This window comes from Paramormyrops kingsleyae, chromosome 7 (genome assembly GCF_048594095.1).
Source record: "Paramormyrops kingsleyae isolate MSU_618 chromosome 7, PKINGS_0.4, whole genome shotgun sequence".
Lineage (NCBI taxonomy): Eukaryota > Metazoa > Chordata > Actinopteri > Osteoglossiformes > Mormyridae > Paramormyrops > Paramormyrops kingsleyae.
In genome coordinates this window covers 35,445,027-35,467,302 of record NC_132803.1, presented here as the reverse complement: position 1 = coordinate 35,467,302, position 22,276 = coordinate 35,445,027, and the positions used below count along the sequence as shown (strand labels likewise).

Here is a 22,276-nt window from a genome sequence, read left to right as displayed (position 1 = left end):
TTAATGCAGAGATCTTGTCAGAACAAAATTTGCCTACCAAAACTTCCTAAAAACTATTCTCTAACTTTGTTGAGTTTACACATCATCAACTCTATTACTGGTTTATTTGTATTTCATGTGCAAATACATAGAGAAAATAAGCATACAGATGACACAATGCAGCCATTCATTCAAGCATTTATTGGTTTGTTCACTGCATTTCTGAATTGTGTGTTATAAATTTTGGTGCCTGAACTTCATGGTTGCTCAGGCATGTGTGTTTGACCATTTCTGCCTGGTGTGGAGTTTCCATGTGCTCCCAGTGTTGTGTTTCCAGCCGATGGCTAACCAATGAATCAGAGTAATTATTAATATTTTTAAGTATTGACTGGACATCACCCCTGAGAGTTTATGAGACTAAGGGCCAAGCATAATGTTCTGCTTCTCCATTTCGGGGCTATTTTAGTAGAACAAAAATATTCAGAAAAAAATAACCATAAGTTGTATTACTGTAAAAGAACCAAAGTACAAGGCATCATTTCAGGCTGAGCAAGAACTCTTACATACACATTTAAAGAGAATTAGTTTATTTTTTTTATTTTCCAAAGGTCACCTCAGAAACAGAATTATTATATACAAAGTCTGGAATGTTGAATAATTGCGTATCATTCATCATAGCTGCTTCAGGAGATGCCTTTGAAAGAGTTGGACATTAAAACAGTCATTTCTGCTTTGCAATTTATTGCTGGTTTTTCAAACTCAAGTCACTAATGCAATGATCATTTGACTTTTAAAAATTATTTACACTTTGATTAGTAATGTCTAAAAATCAGAGGATCGTCATCTAAATAAATAAAAAAAGGGGGGGGGATTCACTTTGTCATTTCTATGATATGCAAGCAGCCTGTGCCCTGCCCTTTAACCCCCAGATTGTCAACAACATGTACATGAACAGCTCTGTCAGCAGGGGGGGGGGGGGGGGGGGGGTAACATTGGCCCCAAAAATCACAATGACTTTAGTTTGCTTTTTCTTTAATTTCTACATGTCGATAGACATGATTTAGAAGGGAGTGCTAATTTTCCCAGAAAGTGTGCATCATCTGCTGTGACATTTCCAAAACCCCCAAGGATTGCTCTCCTGGTGCACTATTTCAGAGGGATTCAAGACAAAACAATCACAAGTCAACAGGGGTAAAATCACACGCAGGTCTCCCTGTTTCAGGTTCATCTATCGAGCGCAGACTCAGTCAACAATTCGGCAGGCAGAGAACAATATTGTGAATAACACTCAGTAAAATGTAACAAAAGTTGATTCATAAAGCACATTAAGGAACTGGGCATTTCAAAAGCAAGATGCCCTCATTTATTTAAAAGTAATCAAATAATGCTAAGTAATTAGGTGCTGTTACAGAATGGGTAAAATCATAAGTGACTACTGATAATGCAGACAATGGTCACAGACTGTCTATTCAATTATTTCCTTGTTTGGGAAATTAAAGGAAACATAGCTGGCTTGATGTTCAAACAAAATCTAGCCCCCTCCCCCCCGTCCTCCTGCCCCCAACAGACTCCCCACATCACTGAACGACATGCAGCAACAACACAGCGATATACCCGACATCTTTATTCGCAAGACCACCTGGGGGAGGCCTTAAAGGGATGGATACCTTAAAGGGATGTACCGGACCACGAGGCGTGCCAGGCAGAACTCAAGGCGGCGTAGAAGACGCCGTTAAGGGCGCTTCCATGGAAAGGCAACTCGTGGCCACAGGTCACAGTTTCACCAAGTTTACGACCCCCCACTGCACAGACCCAACATCTGCGCCCCTGCCACAGGTCATTGTGGACATGCCCCCCCCCCCCCCCCCCGAGATACCCAGAATTTTCTAAGTACTTCCATGGAAGAGCAGGGGTGCAGGTTAAAAACAAACTAACACAATGGAAAAGACTCAGGGTCTCATGCACACACATCATGGCGAGAGACTTCTTAGTCTTCAATTTTCTCAAGCAAACAATGCAGAAATTTAATTTCTGGTATCATTAAAAAATTTAAATTATATAAATTCCATATAACAAGGGAGCACTTAAAGGGTCTCCATTTTGATTAAAAAAAATACATTGATGATTTTCTTTTAAGAAAAAAACCTGTCTATTGCTATTTGACTGAAGTACTAAGGAGGACGTCTCTTTCCCATGGTGGAGATAGAGGTCGTGGCAGCTACCCTCCTCCCAGGTCTATGGCACTTGACAGTCCATTTCCCAGCCTCATTCATACCTCTCAGCACAATACGAGAAGTCAGGTACGAAACAGGATCACTCACTACAGGAAAAAAAAATAAAATACGAAAGGTTTTGAATATTTCCTACAACATTGTGTGGTGCCTTTTTTTACACAATGGAAAGGACAATGGAATTCTCTCCCAAGTCTAAAAAGGAGTGAGACCCCCTTCATAGCTGCTCCTTGCGAATGTTTTCATGAATGGTCATCCAGCCTGGAAGATGAGGTCCAAAGCCCAGGCTCGTCCAGTGTCCGACGTGCTCCACAGGTCTCTCGCAGCTCTCCCACACCTTGCCAAATTGTACACACTTGCTTTGGTTACCTAGCGCACTCGCACCGCTTCCTTTTTTCACTTACTCAGGGCTAGGCAAATTAAGGCCAAGCAAATATTACCATCATCACCACCACCATCTCTTCTCACCAGCCACCCACCTCCGCTCCCTTCCTCAATGGTTCAGTCCATCTATTTGACTTACAATGGGCATTTACAGGTATTGCATGTTACAGGCTGGGAATGGTTTAGATTAAATTCTCTCTAAAGAGATTCCAGTCTTGGTGAGGAGATTCCGCTATAAAATTTTTTCAAATTTCAAAGTGTTCAAAAGAAAGGGGTGTCTTCACATGACTCCTGACACGGGCTTCTCATCTGGACCTTCTTAATGGGCAATGCAAAGCCCTGTTCGCCAAGGAGCCTGGACAGCATAAGGGGCAATGGCGCCCTCTGGTGTTTGCTGAGTGCAACACTGGCTCCCCCTTTTGGTTCCCCACAGTGCTTAAGAGTCAGTGTCTGGGGGGGCGGGAGGGTCACCGGGGATTGGAAAAAAGAATGTCTAGTAAACCCAACTCAGCATTACATTGGTCTTCACATTCATCTTCAGCACTGTCCTTCTGATTGTATGTCCTGTACATTTAAAAAGTGGTTTTCTCACTTTAAGTTAAAAACAAACAAAAAAAAAAAAAACAAACGATAAAAATAAAGGCATACAGGTGTTGGCAAACAGAGAGCCCTGCCCTCTACTAGCCAGCTACAAACTGTCGCTTTACTACAAGAACTATTATTCGGTAAAATGCATATGGATAAAGGAGAAGGGGGAAGAGGAAAAAAAATAAAATAAAATGTCCTACAGTCTGTACAGAAAGCACACCAGGGTTTTTGTCACGTAGGAATACCACCTTCTTATTGTCCATCGGATTAGAAACACGGGGAGGCTATCCCTCATTGGAGACTCCGCCAGGCCACACCACCCCTACTCCGAGCAGTGGTTTAGTCCCGTTTATCACAGCGGTGACACATCCTTTACCAAGTGTGAGCCGAATGCCTGCATATGAAAGCGGCTCGTTTGCGTGACGCTGTCCCACTCGTGGACCACCTCCATCTCAGGCGGACATCTCCCTGACAATGATCAGGTCCACTGTGCTGGGAAAAGTCTTCAGGAGGGATACCGCATATCCATGATCGATATTAACAAAGTTGTATCCGTTTGCCTGTGCCGGTAAGTAAGTGATTAATTACATCAGCGTTATTAAACATGGTGACAGCAGTGAGATGGTGCGGCGCGGTGACCTCTGACCACTCACCTGGATGATCTTGTCCCCCGGCTGCAGGAGCTTGGAAGCCGGCCCCTCCGGCTGGACCCTTGTCACGAAAATGCCCTGAAAGGTCAGATGAAAGACCGTCATAGCAGAGTCTGGCGCACTGGGACTCTCAGTTATGGGAAAATTGCCTTTCTGCTTTCTCTTAGTAAATTATGAATTGGAAGAGCATCAGCCTAATATTAATAAAATAAACATGGCACAACCTGTTTATTTTGAAGGAGATTCAGCATTAAATGTATGCCGATAAGGTAGCTGACAAACATACGTGATCTTCTGGGCGAAAGGGGTTTCCTCTGCCACCCAGGCCTCCTGATATACTGAAGCCCAGCTCAGGATTCTTCTCAATCTGCACATGGACCTGTGACAAAGCCAGGATTCAAAACTCACTGAAAATAAGCCTGTGGTGATCATCTAAAGACATGATGCTGAGGTTATTTACTGCCATTAGGTAATGTCCAAATGGCATTATTTAATCGAGGCAGCACTGTATTTTAGTAACGTTTAAATAACCACCAGCTCCTGTCCTTGCCCAGTCCAGCTGCGTATATAAATCATAATGTGTAAATTTTTGCCATTTTGCAAGGCCAATGGGAAATGACAGAACACAAACGCAGCTGCTGGCAGCTCGTCACTAGGGGGAGCTCTCTGCCGGCATTTGTCTGGCTGGTCCAAGTACCATTCATCTCCTAGCAACTCCGCCATGTAAGGTGTGCTTTCACAGGACGGCGGCATGTATTGAGCCTCATTAAAAGCCCATACCGGCAGTGTAGAGTAGAGAGAGCTGCAGCCATTGCCAAGCGGCGGCACTCGAGGCCGCAGCTCCCCATCGTACTAAACGAAGACGGTGCAGCTGGTCACGGTACAGCCACTGTTCCTTTGGCTTTCAGTCTGCCATTGAAAGCCTCTGCGCTGCATTTAGGCCAGGGGTAGCCAAGTCTGATCCGCAAATGGCCAGTGTGTCTGCAGGTTTTTGGGATAACCTTTAGGTCATACCTAGGTGTGAGGACTCTTCAGCCAATCAGTCCTCTAATTAGTAACCTAATTAGGAAGCTACAGCAAAAACCTGCACACTCAACTGCCCTTTCTGGATAAGACTGGCCACCCACGATCTAGGCTGAGTACGACCCAGCAGGCCACCGGAACTGTGTTCTACTGAGGAACACTGACATGTGACACAGCTGGGAACACAAGGGGCAGCTCTCTCCTTCATGGGTACTAATGTGGCTCCTCTTAGAATGCAAGGGTCTCCCAATGTCGGTGATCCAGCCTGAAATGCAGGGCTGGTGCCCGGACCAGGACACCCGGGATATCAGCTGGAGAAACCTGAGGCCTCTCTCACCACCCAGTGGGACCAGCATACCAGACTCCTTCTAGACCGGGTCCTGTACATGTAAAACCCCTTGTTTATTATGCGTGGGGGGCGGGGGGGGGGCACCTCTTGCTGGACCAGGTCAAGAGGTGAGCGTGGGGGGCCCTGCGCCTGCTGGGACACCTTCATCTTCAGGTAGTCGATGAGCTGCTCGCGGGATGGGTGACGTGCCATGGGGGCCGGGCCACAGCTCATGGGAGGCCGTGGAGGTGGGCATACCTGGCCGTTGGGCAGAGGCACCTGCGGGGAGGTCGGAGCAGGTTATGAGACCTTCTGTTACTCACACCGTAAACACCATGCAGCAGAGCAGGCAGGCACACGAGCATCAAACGTCCATATGGCTAACGGCCAATCCCATCACTCACACCACTAAAGAGACCTGGGGACTGGAAGGTCAAGCTACGGTCGAGACAAGCACAGGCAGTTTGACCGCAGTGCTGAACGTGGCTACCCACCCATTTATACCCAAGCTTCGTTCCATCACTATGGTGACCAAAAAAAAAGCACCCTCCAGACAGCATTAGTGGAAGAGCCCCCTTTTCAGAAGACGGCGATGGGAGGGCAACTGTGGCAGCTGAGGAGACTGCTTCCCCTGTACACAGTGTGGGTGGCATTCCCATCCTCCTAACATGCTCTCCTGAGAAACCTGGCACTGGGCACAGGCAATCCCACGGGTCTAATGTGGTCACCTCAACGCTCTACTTTTACATTTACTTAGCAGATGCTTTTATCGAAAGAGACGCACAACTGAGAAATCAGGGTCAAACAGTCCCTGGAGCAACTGGGATTTAAGAGCTTTGTTCAACAGTGGCATCACTCTAATGGTGGTATTTTAACCAGTGACCTTCGAATCAAAGGCACGATGTCCCAGCCCGCTGAGCCACAAACAGAGTCCCTATGCTCCAGCTCTCCAGAATTTGCCGCTACCGAACACCAGCACAGAACGCCGTGAGATGGGCCGCTGACGAGCCCCATGGGGAACCGCACAGCACTTACGCTGCTAATAACCTACATCTTAAACTTGATTAATCAAGGCTGCTGTTAATTAAAGCTTTAGCCACACTGCCACAGTATATGAAAGTGTGCTTTACAGGTTGACGTGAAAAGATGCAGAGCTGTGTGTGAAAAAACAAAAACCTGCTGCAATGTGCTTCTGCTGACACCTCCATGGCAGATACTCAACAGCTTTTGCTCTAACACTGTTTAATAATAATAAAAGATGCACTAAACATTGCAGTTGCACTGTTCTGACAACAGATGGCACACAAAGCTAAAATAAATAAATAGATAAATAAATGACCACAGCACAGTTTGATGATTAGAGGGAAGGAATACCAAATAAGATATGGGAATTCCGGGAAGTGGAAACCCACAAGCATCACGAAAACGGAAATGGGAAACCGAACGGATCCATTGCCTGGTGACCAGACTCCATGAACCCACAGCATGAAACAAACTCTGAACCCAGACAGACGGCAGACAGACCCCACGGCAGGCTGGAGAGGGGGCCCCCCGAGAACGCCATGGAAACGCGGAGACATTTTTCTATGAGGCGGTAATGGAGCAGCTAATGCGAGCCGCGCTGGAATGTGCCTTATCGCGGTGGGGAGAGCTGGGAGAATCCCCCACACCCCTGGAGGGGGGGGGGGGAATCTCTTCTTTTCATCTCTATTATCGGGGAAGGGGGGCGGGGAGTCAGTACTGGGAACGCTGGACGAGAAAAATGCATGTTCAGGGCTGTCACCGCACACACTTCCACACGATCTGTTCCTCATTACAGGAGAGCAGATCAGCATGGCTTTGGGACACAGCAGAGGCCGATCGGGAGGGCGGCATTCCAGGCCTAGACTTGCCCCCGAATCGCCGCTTGGCGGAGGAGCACAGAGTGGCCATTAAAAGCTGATTGGCACTATGAAGACATCATCTGTAGAAATGGCACGTGTGGAATGGGAGAGTCAGCCGTGATGAAGCCGACTCGGGCGTCCCTGAGCAAGGCTCCGCGTGGCGGACAGAGCCTGGCTCATGTCCGCGTGCCGCTTGTGTGCAGAACCTGCCTCCTGCTCCCCCGTCTAGCCGCTCGCTCCCGCTACATCCCCAAAGCCGCAACGCAAAGAGCAGCCGGACTCAGTGGATCAGTCAGTCTCGCGAACCATGATGAGCCAATGCTGGCTGCTTTGAAACAGAAATACTGTAAATCACTTCAGCGGCAGTTAACTATCACACCACTTGCTGACCAACATGCAGAACTGCACCCCGAGGCCATGCCTCATCTCCAGCTCAGCTCGAAGGGTCCAATCTGGAGACTTACTTTTCGCAGTGTGTCCATGGTGTAGCCTTGTGGTCCAGGAAGTCCAAAAACATCTTCCTGCTGGGGGGAAGGATGGGGGGGGGAGGGGGGGGGAGGACAAGGAAAAGGTGTTTTTTTTTTTGGAATAATGCCAAAGAATGCATTAGCAAATTAAATTAAACTGCACTGCTAAATAGGGTCATGAAAAGAAGAGGAAAGGGTGAGGAAGAGCAGGAGAGGGGCGTGGTTTTTACAGACGGGCTTCCAGTGGGCGCTGAAGGTGAGGTCCGCTTCACCCAAAAAGCTGAACTTGATGAACTTGAATGGCGCTTAAATAAGCAGATTTATTCATTTAAAATAAATGTACATCAGCAGTATGAAGCAAGTCAGGTCGCAGCTCTGTCCATCTACAGCATGACACTGACACCGATGGTGATACCATCAGCCGGCTAGCTTACGGGGCAGAGCTTAGAGTGCCCCCGTTGGCAAAAAGCATGCACTGGCGGGTGGGGGGAGCTCTGCACTTTATCCACCAAACACGAAGCCATCTCCAGCTTGCAGGTCCAGTCGGCTTTGGCTTTGGAAACCTGTTTACATGACATCACCCAGAGCGCATGGATAATGTAAGATGCTAGTGGTACAGCGATCCAATTTTCCATTGCGGGAGAGGAACAAGAGGTAATAATATATAAAATGAAAAATACATGAGATGGGAATCTGTAAGCAGCACTGCAGCCCCTGGCAAAGAGCCAGAACACTGACATCCCGGGACGACGGTAAAGTTTACACAACAAGCATAAACCAAGCGATTCTACTTCTCTGACTTTCCAGGTTTCCCACTGTTGACTGCCTATGTGAGGCGTAGACTGCGAAGCCTCGGCACAGCAGCGGATCAGAAAGAGCATGCCAAACTGCCCCAGCAAGGGGTAACTCGTACTTACCGGGGCGTGTAAAAATGCATAAATAAATAAATTTTAAAAGCCACATGTTAGTGTGCGGCTCTGAGCAGCCAGGAAACGCAGGTCTGATCTGAGATCTAAGAAAGCAACACAGATGACAGCCACTATGTTGTGGAATTACTGTGGGTTTTTCTGAGGGAATCAATGGAGAGGGAGAGAAGTTGACTGGAGAATTAGGTCAGGACCAGCTGGAATCTGGATCATGTGTCAAAAAAGATGGACTTTAACTGGTCACGTTGCTGATATCATGGGATTATCGCGATATGGGGAGGGTGAAGGGCATGAGGGCACAGCATGCAGATAGGTTACTATGCCTCTGTAAACGAGGGTCTGTCAGTGGGGGGGGTGGGGGGGGGGCTGATGGGAAAGGCTTTGGGACATAGCATGCAGACAGACAGGTTACAATGCCTCTGTAAAAGAGTGTCGGTCTATGTAGGGGGGTCATGGGAGGGGCTTGGGGACACAGCATGCAGACAGGTTAGGATGCCTTTGTAAACAAGGGCCTGTCAGTATGGGGTGGGGGGGGTGAGTGGGTGAGGGGGGGCTGGGTGTACTCACACAGAAGCTGAAGGCTCCGTACGGCCGTCTGTCCCCAGGGCTAAAGGCCACAATGCCGGGGCTGACATGCATGTCCCTAGAGCTGTCACTAGTGGCGTTAAGGGACCAAGAGAGCATGCTCTGTGCAGAGGGGACACAGATCCAACATCATGGACACTTCAGTGAGCATGCAGGCGTTACCCGCACCCCCCTCCCCCCCCACCTTCGCACAACCCCCCCAAACCTCACGCTCTCACCGGTGCCCTGATATGGCATGCAGTGAGTGCCACACACCACGGGCAGAGACACGATCCACTTGAAGACGGACACACAGTGTTAGGGGAATAGGGGGCCATCGCAGCACGCAGGGAGGGGGGGGCAGCAGCGGGCGAGAGTGGAGTGGGTGAGGGAAAGCAATAGAAACAGCGGCCTTCTGGAATGACAAATACTGCAGAGCTCCTGAGCACTGCTGAAGGTACATAAAAGCTCCTGCAAAGACATTAGACCCAGGAAAGTGGCAGAGCAAGAAACACGATCCACAAGCCAGCTACTGGCGAGCAAAGGACCTCACGACTTTAGCAGACATCCGCGCTAAACCTGTCAGCACCAGCGAGGGGTGGCATCACATCCCGGCGTCCATGGCAACCACTTCCCTGCCCCTAGCCCATATCTGACTTAAGGTCGTAAGTCCTCGTTTTAAAGGCCGTTGGGGTTTTGGCTCGTTGGGGGAGCCCACGTTGGGGGGAGCCAGCGTCAAGGCGCCTACCTTCTCCATTTTCTTTGCCTCAATGTGCCTCATGACCTGGTCCCTCCAGTCGGCGGGCACGCGTCCCGTGCCTGGCCCTTCCAGCAGCGAGTGCTCTGACTTGACGCGCACATTGGGCCGCTTGCTGGGGCTTACTTGCTGGTAGTTGAAGTCAGTCACTGACATGGTCCTCTCCGGCACCTCATGGGGGGGTGGCCGCGCACTGTGAGGGCGGGGCATGCCCGGCCCATCAACGCTATAGGTGCGGGCCGACAGGGGCCGAGGTCCCGCCTGGGTCATGGGCGCCAACCCCCGGCCCGGTGTGTGGATCTCCCGGTAAGTCAGGTAGTCACCCTCGGGAACTGCCACGCGCCTGGGGTCCTGCAGCGACATGGAGACAGCCGAGGAGGAGGACATGCTGGGCTGCCGCTGCAGGGGGCCCCTAGGGGGCAACATCCTGTCCACGGGTCTCAGGTCCGTGGGCCGGAGCAGGCCACGCTGCAGCGGCTGCAGGGGGTAGGGCGGGGCATGGTTGCGGTTGGAGTAGTTGGTGTTGGCCAGCAAGTGCTGGGGAGGCAGGTAGGCCTGCTCAGGCGGCATGGGCATGCGCAGGGCCCACAGGCCGTCCTTGGGCATTGCGCTGCTGGTGTACTGGATGTTATACTGCGGCGGCGGCTGCTGCTGCATGCCGGCAGGCAGTGGACCCCTGGGGCCGGCGGGGTCAGCTCGGACCGCGGTCATCCGGGAGCCCAGCATCAGGTCGGAGGAGGACGCAGAGGTGCTGGGGTACACTTGCAGGGGCTGGTCGCTTAGCAGCGAGGCCGACTTGCTCCTGACGATGCTCTGGCCCTGAGCGCCAGGTGCAGGGCCTCGGCCTGCTGGCCCCGCCTCGTAGAGGCCCCCGTCGGACTCGATTCCATATAGCTTCATGCCACCCATCTCCATGTTGGTGACACTCTGAGATTTGACCACCGGCGCAGGTGGCGCCCTCTTCTGAGGGGACAGCTCTTCAGTGCTCCGCGAGAGCTGGGCTTCGCCTCCGGCAGTGACGCCCACTGCTGCCGTCCGGACTTCGGCCAACGAGCGGGTCCCCCCCCCAGGGCTGTCGACAAGGGGCCGGTTGCCGTTCTCAAGGGCCCCGGCGGGCTGTGTGTTGTTGTTGGGGGTGGGCAGGTCGCCGGCCTTGTCGGGGTCCCCCACCCGTGTGAAGTTGTCCGTGGGCTCCATCACGTTCCGGTTGATGTGGTCCCACTTGTCCCCGGCGCGACTGTTCAGGTCGATGTCCCGCAGCAAGGAGAGCTTCTCCTCCATGGCGACGTCGAAGGCGGCCATGTGCCCGAGCCGTGGCTCCGAGCCCGGCTGGCCCTTCAGCAGCGCCTGCAGCAATGTGTCCGAGGTGCTGCCGTTCTGCAGCGGCGGCTCGCTGCTGCGCAGCTGGTTCTGATTCTCATCCTCTTGTCTTGAACTAAAAGAAAACAGAGACGGGGGGTTCGTCACTGCGGTTCATCAAGTGACAGCTCTGGCCAAACATCTGAGCAGCCTTGACGGCGTGAATGGCCAGATCACTGCTGTGGGGCTCACCAGCTCTTGGGCAGAAAGGGCAGCCGGGCCTCGCGCTCTGGCGTGCACAGCGACATGTCCTGGCTGCTGTCCGTCGTCAGGGACACAGAGTCTGACATGCGCGACGGTGACGAGCAGTTGCTGTTGTTCTGGTTGCTGTTGGCCACCGTATCGTCCAGCAGCGAGTCTGCATCCCTGTTCTCCTCTGGGGAGGGAGGAGGGGGATTCGGTTAGAACTGCAAGGTCTGAGAGGCCCCCACCCCCCGGCTCCAATCTCCCACCCCTTCCCTGTCCTCTCAAACCCCGTACCTTTCTTATCCTTGCCCAGGACCACCACCTTGGGCTGGTTGATGGAGATTTCGATCAGAGGGGGGCGCATTTCCGCCACCTTCATCTCGTCGTCTTCTGAGGACAGCTCCTCTGAGCCCTTTGGGGGGAGGACGGTAAAACAAATACTTAAGATGAAAGAGGACTCCGCCGTGTATACAAGCCTGCTGGTGATGTCACAACACAGAAGCCAATAAGCAGGCCAGATTGCCATTACCTCACAGCTCTTCAGCTGCTATTCAGCATCATGGACAAGAGCACTGTGCTAATTGCATTCTCAAATCCACATGCTGTTTTTAGATTTTTACAGATTTTGTGGCATGTAGGGCCATGACAGGGTGTGAATCACCAACAACCTTCCAAAGACAAGCATATTTAATCACCAAAACCTGGACATGCACTCCAGTGCTAAAAGTGCCTTAGAGAACGCCCTGAAGCCGCTAAAGTCATGTATGAGCTATGAGCTGTGAGCGGTGCCTCTCCACGGTACCTCGAGGGCGTCCTCGTGGTTAAGCACCATGCCTGGGTTTTCAGGCATTATCAGGGGGGCGTTGTGTGTCCTTGGAATCTCTTCCTCTCCCGGCTCAGGCGTGATACTGCCGGTGAGGCTGTTCATGGTGGCTTTGGGGTCTGCTTCCACCGGCTTTCCGTTGGCACAGGTATTCTCGACCACCTGGCAGGGGAGATGAAGCATTAGGGCGCTTTGCTGGAGGACAGATCACTCATGCAATGTGTGCTGTGACTCATTTTCTGCGTGTGAACATCAAGCCATAACTAAAGAATGATAAAAGTGTGCAGGAACTAATAGTTTTCACATTTACTTAAATAAAACAGGGCTAGAACAGGGCTGGGCAATCTTATCCACAAAGAATATAAGCATGTATTTGGGATCATTTTCAGGTCAGCTATTCAAACCCAGGTGTGAGGACTCTTCAGCCAATCAGTCCTCTAATTAGTAATTTAATTAGTGACTTGCAGGGAAATCCCGCATATCCAAGTGCCCTTTCAGGCACCCCAGTTCTAGAATAATGGAAAGAAGGACTCTGTACACTAAGGGGATGCCATTTCCTTTTTAATGAATCCAGTGACCCTGAACAGACCCGCCTAAGCTGAGGAGCGCCTCATAGGGGACCGACCTTGACACCCACGTCCCGCACACCCGTGGGTGCCCTGTCACTGGCCTTGCTCTCCCTGCCGGACTCGTCACCGGACTCATCCTCCCTGAGGCGGGTGGCGATGGACTGGGCCGTCTTCACCATGTTCTTCAGCTCGTCGGGGTAAGGCGTGGGGTATCGTTTCAGGATGCCCTCCTGGAAAAGCGAGCCACGTTAGACAGCTAGGAGGAAGCAGGGCCACGGCAGGTGGTAGATAAACACACAACTAGGGATGCGAGAACATTCACCAAATACCAATGAGCAGGAAGTCACCACACCAGCTGTTACCCCCATTAATTAGCTGCTCCTGGTAAGGGTCACACGGGACGCAGGCTGAGCAAGTCACACCCCATGTTAAGTAAGGAAGGACTATAACACAAAGATGCGCTTGCAGACCCAGGGCCGGCACTGACCCGCGGGGGCATGTCCCTTCGGTCCGTGTCTTCGTCGCACTCGAAGGCCACCTGGGCGCGCTGTTTTCGCTGCTCCTCCCACAGGGAAGGGTTGAAGCTCTCGTTGTCTGAGGTGGGGGTGTCTGAGGGTGGGTGGGCAGAGAGACAGAGTGGTGAGTAATCACACACAGAATCACGCAGACCGCAGCACCGCGGGACGCAGCGGCAGCACAAGGCGCCCTGCGTAGCGGGTAAACAGGGCAGAACGGCATCCCCACTGAGATGCGCGTCATCACACCCCCCAAGAGGCAGCGCTTAGCGTCCCCGGTGCTGCCGTGCCCCTGCAGGCCTGGCCGTGTTGTGGTTACGGGGCATTCCTAGACTGCAGTGGGCTGCACTTCATGCCAAGTGGCCACTTTTATTCACGGAAGACTGAAGTCAGGTTGCTAGGAAACAGGTTAAGACTTTAATGCCCCCCTGTTCCCCCGGGAATCGGTTCGGATTCCATTTTGAGCCCCCCCTCCTCCACCCCCCCCTTCCCGACAGCAAAACAAGCTGGTCTCATTGTTCTGGTTGTGCCGCAGAAAACCTTCTGCTCTTCTTGGAGCATGTTAAACAGACATAGGTGGTGCAATGGCAATCAGAAACGCGCATATGAGGCCTTTAAATCTAAGGTGTTAATCTCAACAAAAAGCTACAGAGCAGCTCTGTTAGATGGAGCGTGATGCCTTGATGCGCAGAAACATCCCCATTGCCCAACTGCCTGCCGTTAAGGTACCAAGCCGCACCGCCCTGCTACGGCAACAAGCCGCCACAGTCATGTGGCCTGCGTGTACGAGCAAGAGGGCACGGTGCGAGGCGGAACAGAGTTGCTCCGACGCCGTGTGCGTATTCTTAACAAGGAGTCAGACCGACACCCACTCTTAATACTATTAAAATGCACCCTAAGGACTGACACATCCTTCACAAATGACTGCGACACCTTCTCTTTCTTGCTCCCCGGGCCAGTGGGGAGACCAAAAACGGCTGAAGGAACAGGAAGCAGAAGCGTGCCCAAAGGAGGCTACGCTATCATTTTTAGCTTGACACTTTCCCCCCACCAGCTGGGGGTAATGGGGGGTGAGGGAAATCTCAGCATAAGACAACCCAATTAACCAGCGGAAGACCTGTTTATATTTTATAATACATGATGTCACCTCTCCCCCGACCCCACTGACAGGTCTCCTGTAAACCGCCTGTTCAAACCCAGGACCACAAATATGCGGAGGATGGCACGTCACACAGATCCCATTAGCTGGAAGGCTAATTAAATGTAAATCACAAATGTCCTTCTGAACCATGGGCCAATCAAGTGTGGCCCTGAGCCCCGAGGTGCAACCCTGGCCTCTGAGGTGCAGGCTAGTCCTGGTAGGGCACCGTGCGAGGCGGCGTTTGGGAGACTCACAGTCCTCGGTGCGGGGCTGCTGTGGAAACATGTAGTTGGTGAGCACAGTCTTGTGGGTCTCTGGGTCCTCCTCCTTCTGCAGCGGGATGAGGGGCTTTGACTGCGGGGGCGAGAGAGCGTAACAAATACTTTATCAGTATAAATCCTGGCATTGTGTATTGTTGTTTATCATTTCTGTAACTGTCCATTGATGCATGTCCTTGTTGTTGTTCACTAACGCTGCTATAAGCACTGAGCCAAACGCATTTTCCATGTAAGTACAATTCTTCATTCCCAAACGTTTACCACCTCATTAAAATCCCATGTTTGTGCTTTAATAAAAAAATCTTTTAAGCTGAATGTGGAGGACTCTCTGCAAGTGAGGCGAGGATGCTCGCTTCTGGGCCTTTCAGAAGCTCCCTAAGATGAGCCGGCGAGTGGAGTTAACCTTTGACCCTTCTTAGCCACATCACTGCTCTCATCCACATCACTGAAGCACTGCCTTAAGATCAAAATCCACTTTGGGGCTTTAAGCTAAAACCTTCCAAATCACTTCAGAGGATCTCGTGTAAAGCTACAGGGAGAGGTGCCTGTCTCACACAGAACAAGCATATATGCCTAAACGAGGCTGCTGCTATTGAGCAAACCAGAGCGGAAGCACGAGACTAAAGACTGACACAGTAATTCTTAACTACAGTTCTGTTGATGAAATCAAAGTTTAAAATCAACCTAGATCAACCTTCACTACTCAGGTGTATTGGCTAGCAGAGGGGGGATGTTGCTGTTATCTTCTGAGTTTTCAGTTAGGCCTTTTGAGATGGTAGAGGCTGAACCTCATTCTCTGGCTGTCACTGAAACCCCAGACCCGCCCACTGACGAGCCCTGGCCCCGCCCACATCTGCCTGCCACGGTCCGTGACAGATGGGGAAGCTGGTGGCTGTGCGCTAGCCTGGCAGGCATACCACACTTCCCCATGATGGCCATCATTCCGCACAGCCCGTGCAGGCCGGCACGTGGGGGCACCCCAGACCTCTGCTACGCATGCCCCGGGGCTGCAGGTCGTACCTGGTTCTCTGACAGCCACATGGCGGTGAGCTGGTTCAGCTTGGTGAAGTTAAAGGGCAGGTTCTTCAGCCTGCAGAAGGACAGGAAGGCACAAGAAGTGATGTGCAGGAAATGATGTGTAGGTCTGGTGGATAGGACCCCCCCCCCTCCATCACTGTCAGGGTCACACCTCTCTGCCGTTACCCAAATTAAAGTCAGCCACAGCACAATTAAACACGAAATCAAACACACAGCGAAGGATCATCTTACATAACTGGTGACTAAATATTTGCATATTAGCAAAACCACGTCACATCGAAAGAAATATAAGAAGAAATTCCTCTTTCATTGTACAGCGGTGGCCAGCAACCACAAGAACACACCCACTGACTCAAGATCAGTTTGATCAAACCTGAGAGGAGCCCTCTGAAGCCGCAGATACTGACACTTCTGTCAAAAAGGACCTTGAGTCCATTACCATCACCGCTGTCCGTGCCACGAATGGGCCGGAAGGCGGAGGGGGGCAGGAAGTCCCCGCTTCACATGACCTTTAGCTTGTCCCAGTAACACAAGGGGAACTGATCTGTGGGACTATTTCACTGAGCTGTATAAATGGCTGGGACTGGGCAGGACAGTCAAGGCAGAAGTGCTATTTAAAGCCAAACAGCATCGGTGTGTGGGGGAGGGGGGGGCCTGAACTGATCTCAGAGTGCACAAATAAACGCAGGCCAAAGCACCTTCTGCTGGGCATGAGGACTTCCTCCGCAAGTCCACATACATGCAGCTCAGGTGAATCAGCTGAACGCGAGAAGCGACAAGCCGGCACCCCTCCCCCCCGTCCTAAGCAGGATTTCCACATCTTCCAATGAGCCCTTGAGCTCTTCACTGCCTGCAAAATGCTCCAGAGGTGTAAGTTTGACACTCAAATGCATGTGTCTTAAAAATAATAAAGTTGCACGAGATGGGATATGCAAAAACAGATTCCTAGATACCTGTAGTTGCCCAAATGGCAACTAAAGCTTAAGTTCATGAGAGATGTCCGCCTCACACAGAAGGCCACCCAGTGGGGCTTGCTGCAGATTGCCCTCCCCCATCTGATCCTGAATATAGGCCCGGGTTGATTTCCCGCGTCGTAACTACGCATCAGCATCTTGCCACATGTGCAGGCCGCATCTCGCTGAGGGGGTTGATCCTGGGCCTAATCAATGGCAAACATTCCTGCAGCAGATGCACACTGAAGCAGTGGCTCCGAAGTGACAGTAAAAGCTGTAAAGCCTGCCACACGGGTGAGTGAAAATGGCAAGATGGTTCGGATAAAAAGCCATCGAATGAAAAGTAAACGCATCCCAGAGCAGCGTAACTAATCTGGATTCCAGACGCTGAAATGGGAAAGTGTAAAGTGGGAAGCTGTTCAGACCCCCGCTTGCCAGAAACTGTAACAAGAAGAGCAGTGCCAGCGACAGGGGCAGGGTCGCGCACAGGGACTCACTTGTTGTCACTGAGGTTGATGACCTTGAGCTTCTGCATCTCCCCCATCTCCTCTGGCAGGGACTCCAGCTTGTTGGAGTGCAGGAACAGCACGGTCAGGTTCTTCCAGCTGCCCACCTGCAGGGGGCATGAAAGAGCATCTGTTAACCGTTGTTTTGTTTAAATAAGCATTCAGGCAGTTTCTTCCACAATGAAATCTTTAGCCACCTCCCCCAGAAAAATAAATCCCACTCTACTATCCCCCCCATCCGATATTGCATTCCTCTGCCTTGTGCCCTGGGTTGCCTAGGATGGGCTGCCGGGCCCCTGAGACTACAGGGCAGCCAGTTGACCCTGAACCCCCAGAGGTTTTTTCTCCACCCCATTTCTCTGTTGTCATCTGGCTTTCTCTCTTTAATTTTTTTGTCTTTCCTTTTTCTTTATTAATCTGTCTTAATGACGTTGTAATGAATTACAACACACCCATATAAAGTGCCTTGGGGCTACTCTGTTGTGAAAGGCGCTATATGAAAATGAATTGAATATCATTCACTAGCAATAACCAAAAAAGCAATGAAGTAATGTCTGCTGTCAGGGTGAACATCGGCCCCAACAGCACTGGCATGGCGGCGTGGCGGAGGGGCCCATTCTCACCTCTGGGGGCAGCTGGGTCAGGAAGTTGTGGTCGGCAGCGAAGGTACGCAGGTTGGTGCACTGGCCCATAGACGGCGGCAACGCCTCGATCTCATTTAAGCTGCAGTCTAGTTCCTCCAGGGCGGCGAGCCTGAGCCAAAGTGGGGGGGTGGGGGGGGGAGGAGACACACCAGCATGTGACCCAAGACAGATAGGCAGCGAGCGTTTCAAAAGGCCATCGCTTCATCACTCGATAAAGCACAAACAGGAGGTTGCCGATCCGTAGGCCGGGCCTGTACTGGTGTGACGTAAGCTAGTACTCAAATTCTCAAACCAACTGAAGGGCAGCCATTTGTCCCCCACCCCTTAGAAAGAGGCACCTGTCTATCGATCCTCCATCTGAATTTGGCATCCCCTCCCCCCCCCCCCCCCCACCCCACCACCAGCCTCGGGATGTGAGGTCGTCTGCTCCAAAGTCAGCTGCTTCAGCGAGCGGCCCGGAGGACCGAGCACACAAAGGGGGTCTTTCAGTGCCGCTCAACGCTGCGGCATTTTCCGGAGAGAACCCATGAATAAATAAAATGTGGAAACGTGGTGCATATTAATTTCAGTGCTACTTATGCTTATGGATCAAGTGTTCCTCAAAAAGAAAAAAAAAAAGCAGAATAAAACAAAAAAATACGGAATGGTTCCTGAAACCATAGTAGAGGACAATGCGAGTCGACTGGGAGAGCTGTAGTTCAGGTGAGGTGTGATTTACATGTGGGGGCGAAGGAAAGCGTTCACACAAAAACTGCTGGCAATCAAAGCATTTTACGGCATGACTGGAAAGCTAACGAGCATTCTGGGGGGGCTTGACCCACTACACCAGAAGGGCTTAGGGTTAGAGCCCCCTTGCATCATCCTGTCCCATGACTCACAATGAGGAGGACAGGTTTTTAAAGGAGGTTATTTTTCTAAATAAACACACGACAGTCAAACGCCAATCAGTCACTGAAACCCGAGGTCGCGCACACATCACTCTGCTAAAGTCAGCCCTAAGCTACCAGGAAAACATCACTCCTCAAGGTTAGGATTCGATTTCCATTCCGTGACCCACACAAAGATGGCTCACAATCAGCGACCCAAATAAACCGCTGTCATTCGGTGCACAGTGACAGGGTTCACACTTCTGAAATCCACCTGACACGTGCTAATCCAGCACTCGGAAATACAGGTCCATCTCAGGGCTGTAGCTCTTTGGGCTACCTGAGAATGATCACATGGACGACAGAGCACTAACAGTGTGATGGAAACTGTGGAAAACGTGATGGTTCCATGAGGGAAACCGAAAGGGGTGGGGTCACTATTGCCATGCAGAACACACAGGGAGCAACAACAGGTTGTAACAATATCAATAATAGAGAAATAAGATAAGGGTGGACAGGTAAACCATTAAAGAAACACAGAAACACAGAAACACACTCGCGGGACATGGGTCTGCCTCTGCTTTATTTTCTTAACGAGTGCCTGCTATTAACGACATTTAAAATGACAGATGAATGTCTCTGTGTATTTATGTTACGCTCGACGTCTGGTCACTCTCAGCGGGGCGAGGCTGACATGCTAGACGTTGCCTGGCAGTAACGAGGATTCAGCGTCCCTGCCGCCCCGGCCAAGTCGAAGAGACAGCTGCTCGGGGAGCCAGCCGCCCGACGGCGCCCCCACTTACCCGCCTATGGAGTCGGGCAGGTACATCAGCTGGTTCTCGTCCACTTTCAGAGCAGTTAATTTCTTCAGGGATCCTGGGAAGAAAGGAGGAGGCAGATCTGTCATGGCCGAGCGGCTTCAGGAGCTGAACTCAGCAGGCGCTGTTTTTATTTAGACTGCCTGACCAAGGCTGTAGCCAGGGATTGAAAAACAGTAAGATCCGGGCCCCAGGGGTGGGTCTCAATCAATCACATTATTGAATCCACCCCCTTCATAACTAATTACTTTTAAAAAAGAAATAGCTTAAGTGAAAACTACATTAGTCTTTTTTTATTCAGGTAAATATTTAATTTCAAATTTAATTTTTAGCTCCCAAAAAATGACCGAGGTCTGGATCTCGGTGACCTCATAGCTAAGGCCCTGCACCACACAATCCAACGTCTTAAATCCATCTGATAAACACATGAATGCTGTTAGAAATTGATGTTGTTCAACTATTTAACAGATTTTAATGCATCAGATGTTACTTGCACTCCTTTTCTTCGCACAGTTAGTTAATCTTTAACTACACTTTAACTATAGTTTCAGGCTTATCAGGGATCATCCTTTACATGTTTATTGTCTTTCTCCTAATGTTCATCTTCTGTTGTATTTCTTCCTGTGCTGCTGGACAAAGAAAATTCTCCTCAGAGGGACTGATAATGTCCCATCTTATCTTACTTTACAAGCTGCTTTAAGCCAATGGTGTTTCCATTTTAAAGTGTTGTGAGGCCCAGCCCAGCTGGTACTGGACTCGCATCAGGACCGGACTCTCCTGCAGGTCCTTGCAGACAGATGCTGCGGCACCTGCTTTCATTTCCACATCAACCTGACTGTCTGAGCCTGACACTCTCCACCTTATGCAGCTTCCACTGCCCTCAGGGTTAGACAGCGGACGCCATGTCCAGGTTATCGATTTCCACAGCTGAGGACACGGGGCCAGTATCAGGATCGGTGTCAGATGGATGAAATGTTTACATCGGTAGAGTGACACTGAGCCGTCTTGTGAGAAGGGCGCTGCGGTTCGCGCTCGCGGCCCCGCAGATCTCTGCGTGCTGCTGCCACCCGCCAGCTCACTCACCTATGGAGCCTGGCAGCTGGGTCAAGGCATTGTGGGACAACAGCAGGTCCAGCAGGTTCTCGCACCCCGAGATCTGCTCGTCTAGCATCTCCACATTGTTCTTGGACACGTCTAAGTAGGAAAGCTGCTTCAGGCTCCCGAGCATCTACAGAATCAGAATGATGCGTGTCAGACAAGGTGGGGGGTTTGAAGGCAGGCAAAAACCAACGAACTGGCTCAAGGGGCTGCTGATGGTCAAGGGAAGGCAGAGAGAGAAGATGGTCAGACAGAATTACAGAGACAAGCAGAGAGACACGAAAGACAGTCAGACAGACAAACCGAATTACGGACAGATCGACATATAGAATGACAGACAGAATTATATACAGAATTATTGTATAACCATGTATGTGACGAATAAAGTATCTTGTATTTTACATAGAATGACAGGCAGACAGATTAACCGAGGCAGACAGAATGACAGAGAGAGAAACAGAGACGGGGACAGGACAGACACGGCACAGGTAGACACAGTCTTAATTAGTGGCCCAAATGAATGATTAAGAGGATGAGACAGGGAACGCGGCTGTCTCTGTTCACAACGGAGCCATAGCGACATATGGACTAACCGGCCAATTAAAAAGAAGAAGCAGCTGCAGTAGCCCAAAGACCACTAGCAGATCAGCACCAAGCTGCCCCTTGCTGCTCAGACAGCAGCCGCTGGTCCAGTGTCACCCCAGCATTAAATGGAGAGACACTGATTTAAAACAAAGGAGGCACATTGACACTGGGCTCCATTTACCAGGAGAGGGACATTTGGAGGGGGTGGGGAATAATAATAATAATGATAAAACAGAACATGCTACCTTGATTTTTATTATGACAAACAGAGATTAAATGTATGCAGAGGAAACAAATTTCATTACATGTAAAATAATAATCAAATTAATTAAAAGCTGCTGAAACAACATGCCAACATACTAATCTGAAGGCGAAGGCAGTCGGCCTTAATTACTGCTTGCTGCCGAGACGCTTAATTACGACCCAGCCTGTTTCCGTGGGAACACAGACACGCCCACCTGGCAGGAGGCCTATAGCGGGGAACACCGGCGCCGGAGCGCGGTCACGGCACGCGTGTAACACGTGCACAGGACCACGAACTCTGCGTGTAAACATGGGGAGCGTGAAGCGATCGCATGACAGTCGGCGGCGAGACAAGCACACACAAGTCCCAACTTAGACAAACACAGAGTTTCGGTAACGTCAGCCAAACGTCCAAAAGCAAGGTGAGAGGAAGACGGGAGTTAAACCAGAGCCAAAAGCTGGGGGATGGATGAGCTCCACACGGGAAGCGCATGGCCCGTTAAGATGGGCCCAAAACTACGGCTTGGAGCATCTCGTAAAGGCACGCGGCGAGCCTTGGGCCGGACCTCGAGCTCAGAGAAAGGCACCATGGCGTGGGCGGGGGAGAGAGAGTGTACATGGATAAATACCCCTGGCAGAAAGGTTAGTCTGTTTCCATCCAGCCAGAGCTCTCTGATTCCGGTCAGCTGCTCCAGGACTTCAGGCTAGAGTAATTCAACACAGAAACACAAAGGTTAGTCTCAACATGTCATTACACCATATCTTAAAAGCGGAGTAACTACCACAGTGACAGAACGGGACTACTTCGCACGCCAACCGATTGGCTGCTTTTGACCACATGGTCATCAACTTCAAGGTCAAGTGATATTATTAA

General features: G+C 50.9%; 1 protein-coding gene across 8 annotated transcripts in view; it reads right to left on the bottom strand.

Annotated features, from left to right (window-relative positions):
- Positions 1-165: 165 nt before the first annotated feature.
- The window catches only part of erbin (erbb2 interacting protein), a 60,294-nt gene continuing 38,183 nt past the window's right edge, over positions 166-22,276 (bottom strand). For 3 of the 8 annotated variants that reach the window (XM_023796272.2, XM_023796256.2, XM_023796264.2), the window contains 19 exons: positions 22,032-22,106; positions 20,560-20,704; positions 19,462-19,534; positions 17,772-17,901; positions 17,140-17,255; positions 15,672-15,741; positions 14,628-14,727; positions 13,205-13,326; positions 12,774-12,947; positions 12,128-12,310; positions 11,620-11,737; positions 11,332-11,515; positions 9,772-11,215; positions 9,027-9,146; positions 7,531-7,590; positions 5,289-5,462; positions 4,119-4,211; positions 3,836-3,910; positions 166-3,742 (listed from right to left, as the gene is read on the bottom strand). In XM_023796272.2, the coding sequence (XP_023652040.2) occupies positions 3,635-3,742; positions 3,836-3,910; positions 4,119-4,211; positions 5,289-5,462; positions 7,531-7,590; positions 9,027-9,146; positions 9,772-11,215; positions 11,332-11,515; positions 11,620-11,737; positions 12,128-12,310; positions 12,774-12,947; positions 13,205-13,326; positions 14,628-14,727; positions 15,672-15,741; positions 17,140-17,255; positions 17,772-17,901; positions 19,462-19,534; positions 20,560-20,704; positions 22,032-22,106 (3,564 nt within the window). In that variant the 3' untranslated portion in view covers positions 166-3,634. The remainder of the gene's footprint in view (positions 3,743-3,835; positions 3,911-4,118; positions 4,212-5,288; positions 5,463-7,530; positions 7,591-9,026; positions 9,147-9,771; positions 11,216-11,331; positions 11,516-11,619; positions 11,738-12,127; positions 12,311-12,773; positions 12,948-13,204; positions 13,327-14,627; positions 14,728-15,671; positions 15,742-17,139; positions 17,256-17,771; positions 17,902-19,461; positions 19,535-20,559; positions 20,705-22,031; positions 22,107-22,276) is intronic. The other 5 variants (XM_023796297.2, XM_023796281.2, XM_023796289.2 and 2 more) reach the window with 5 other exon arrangements.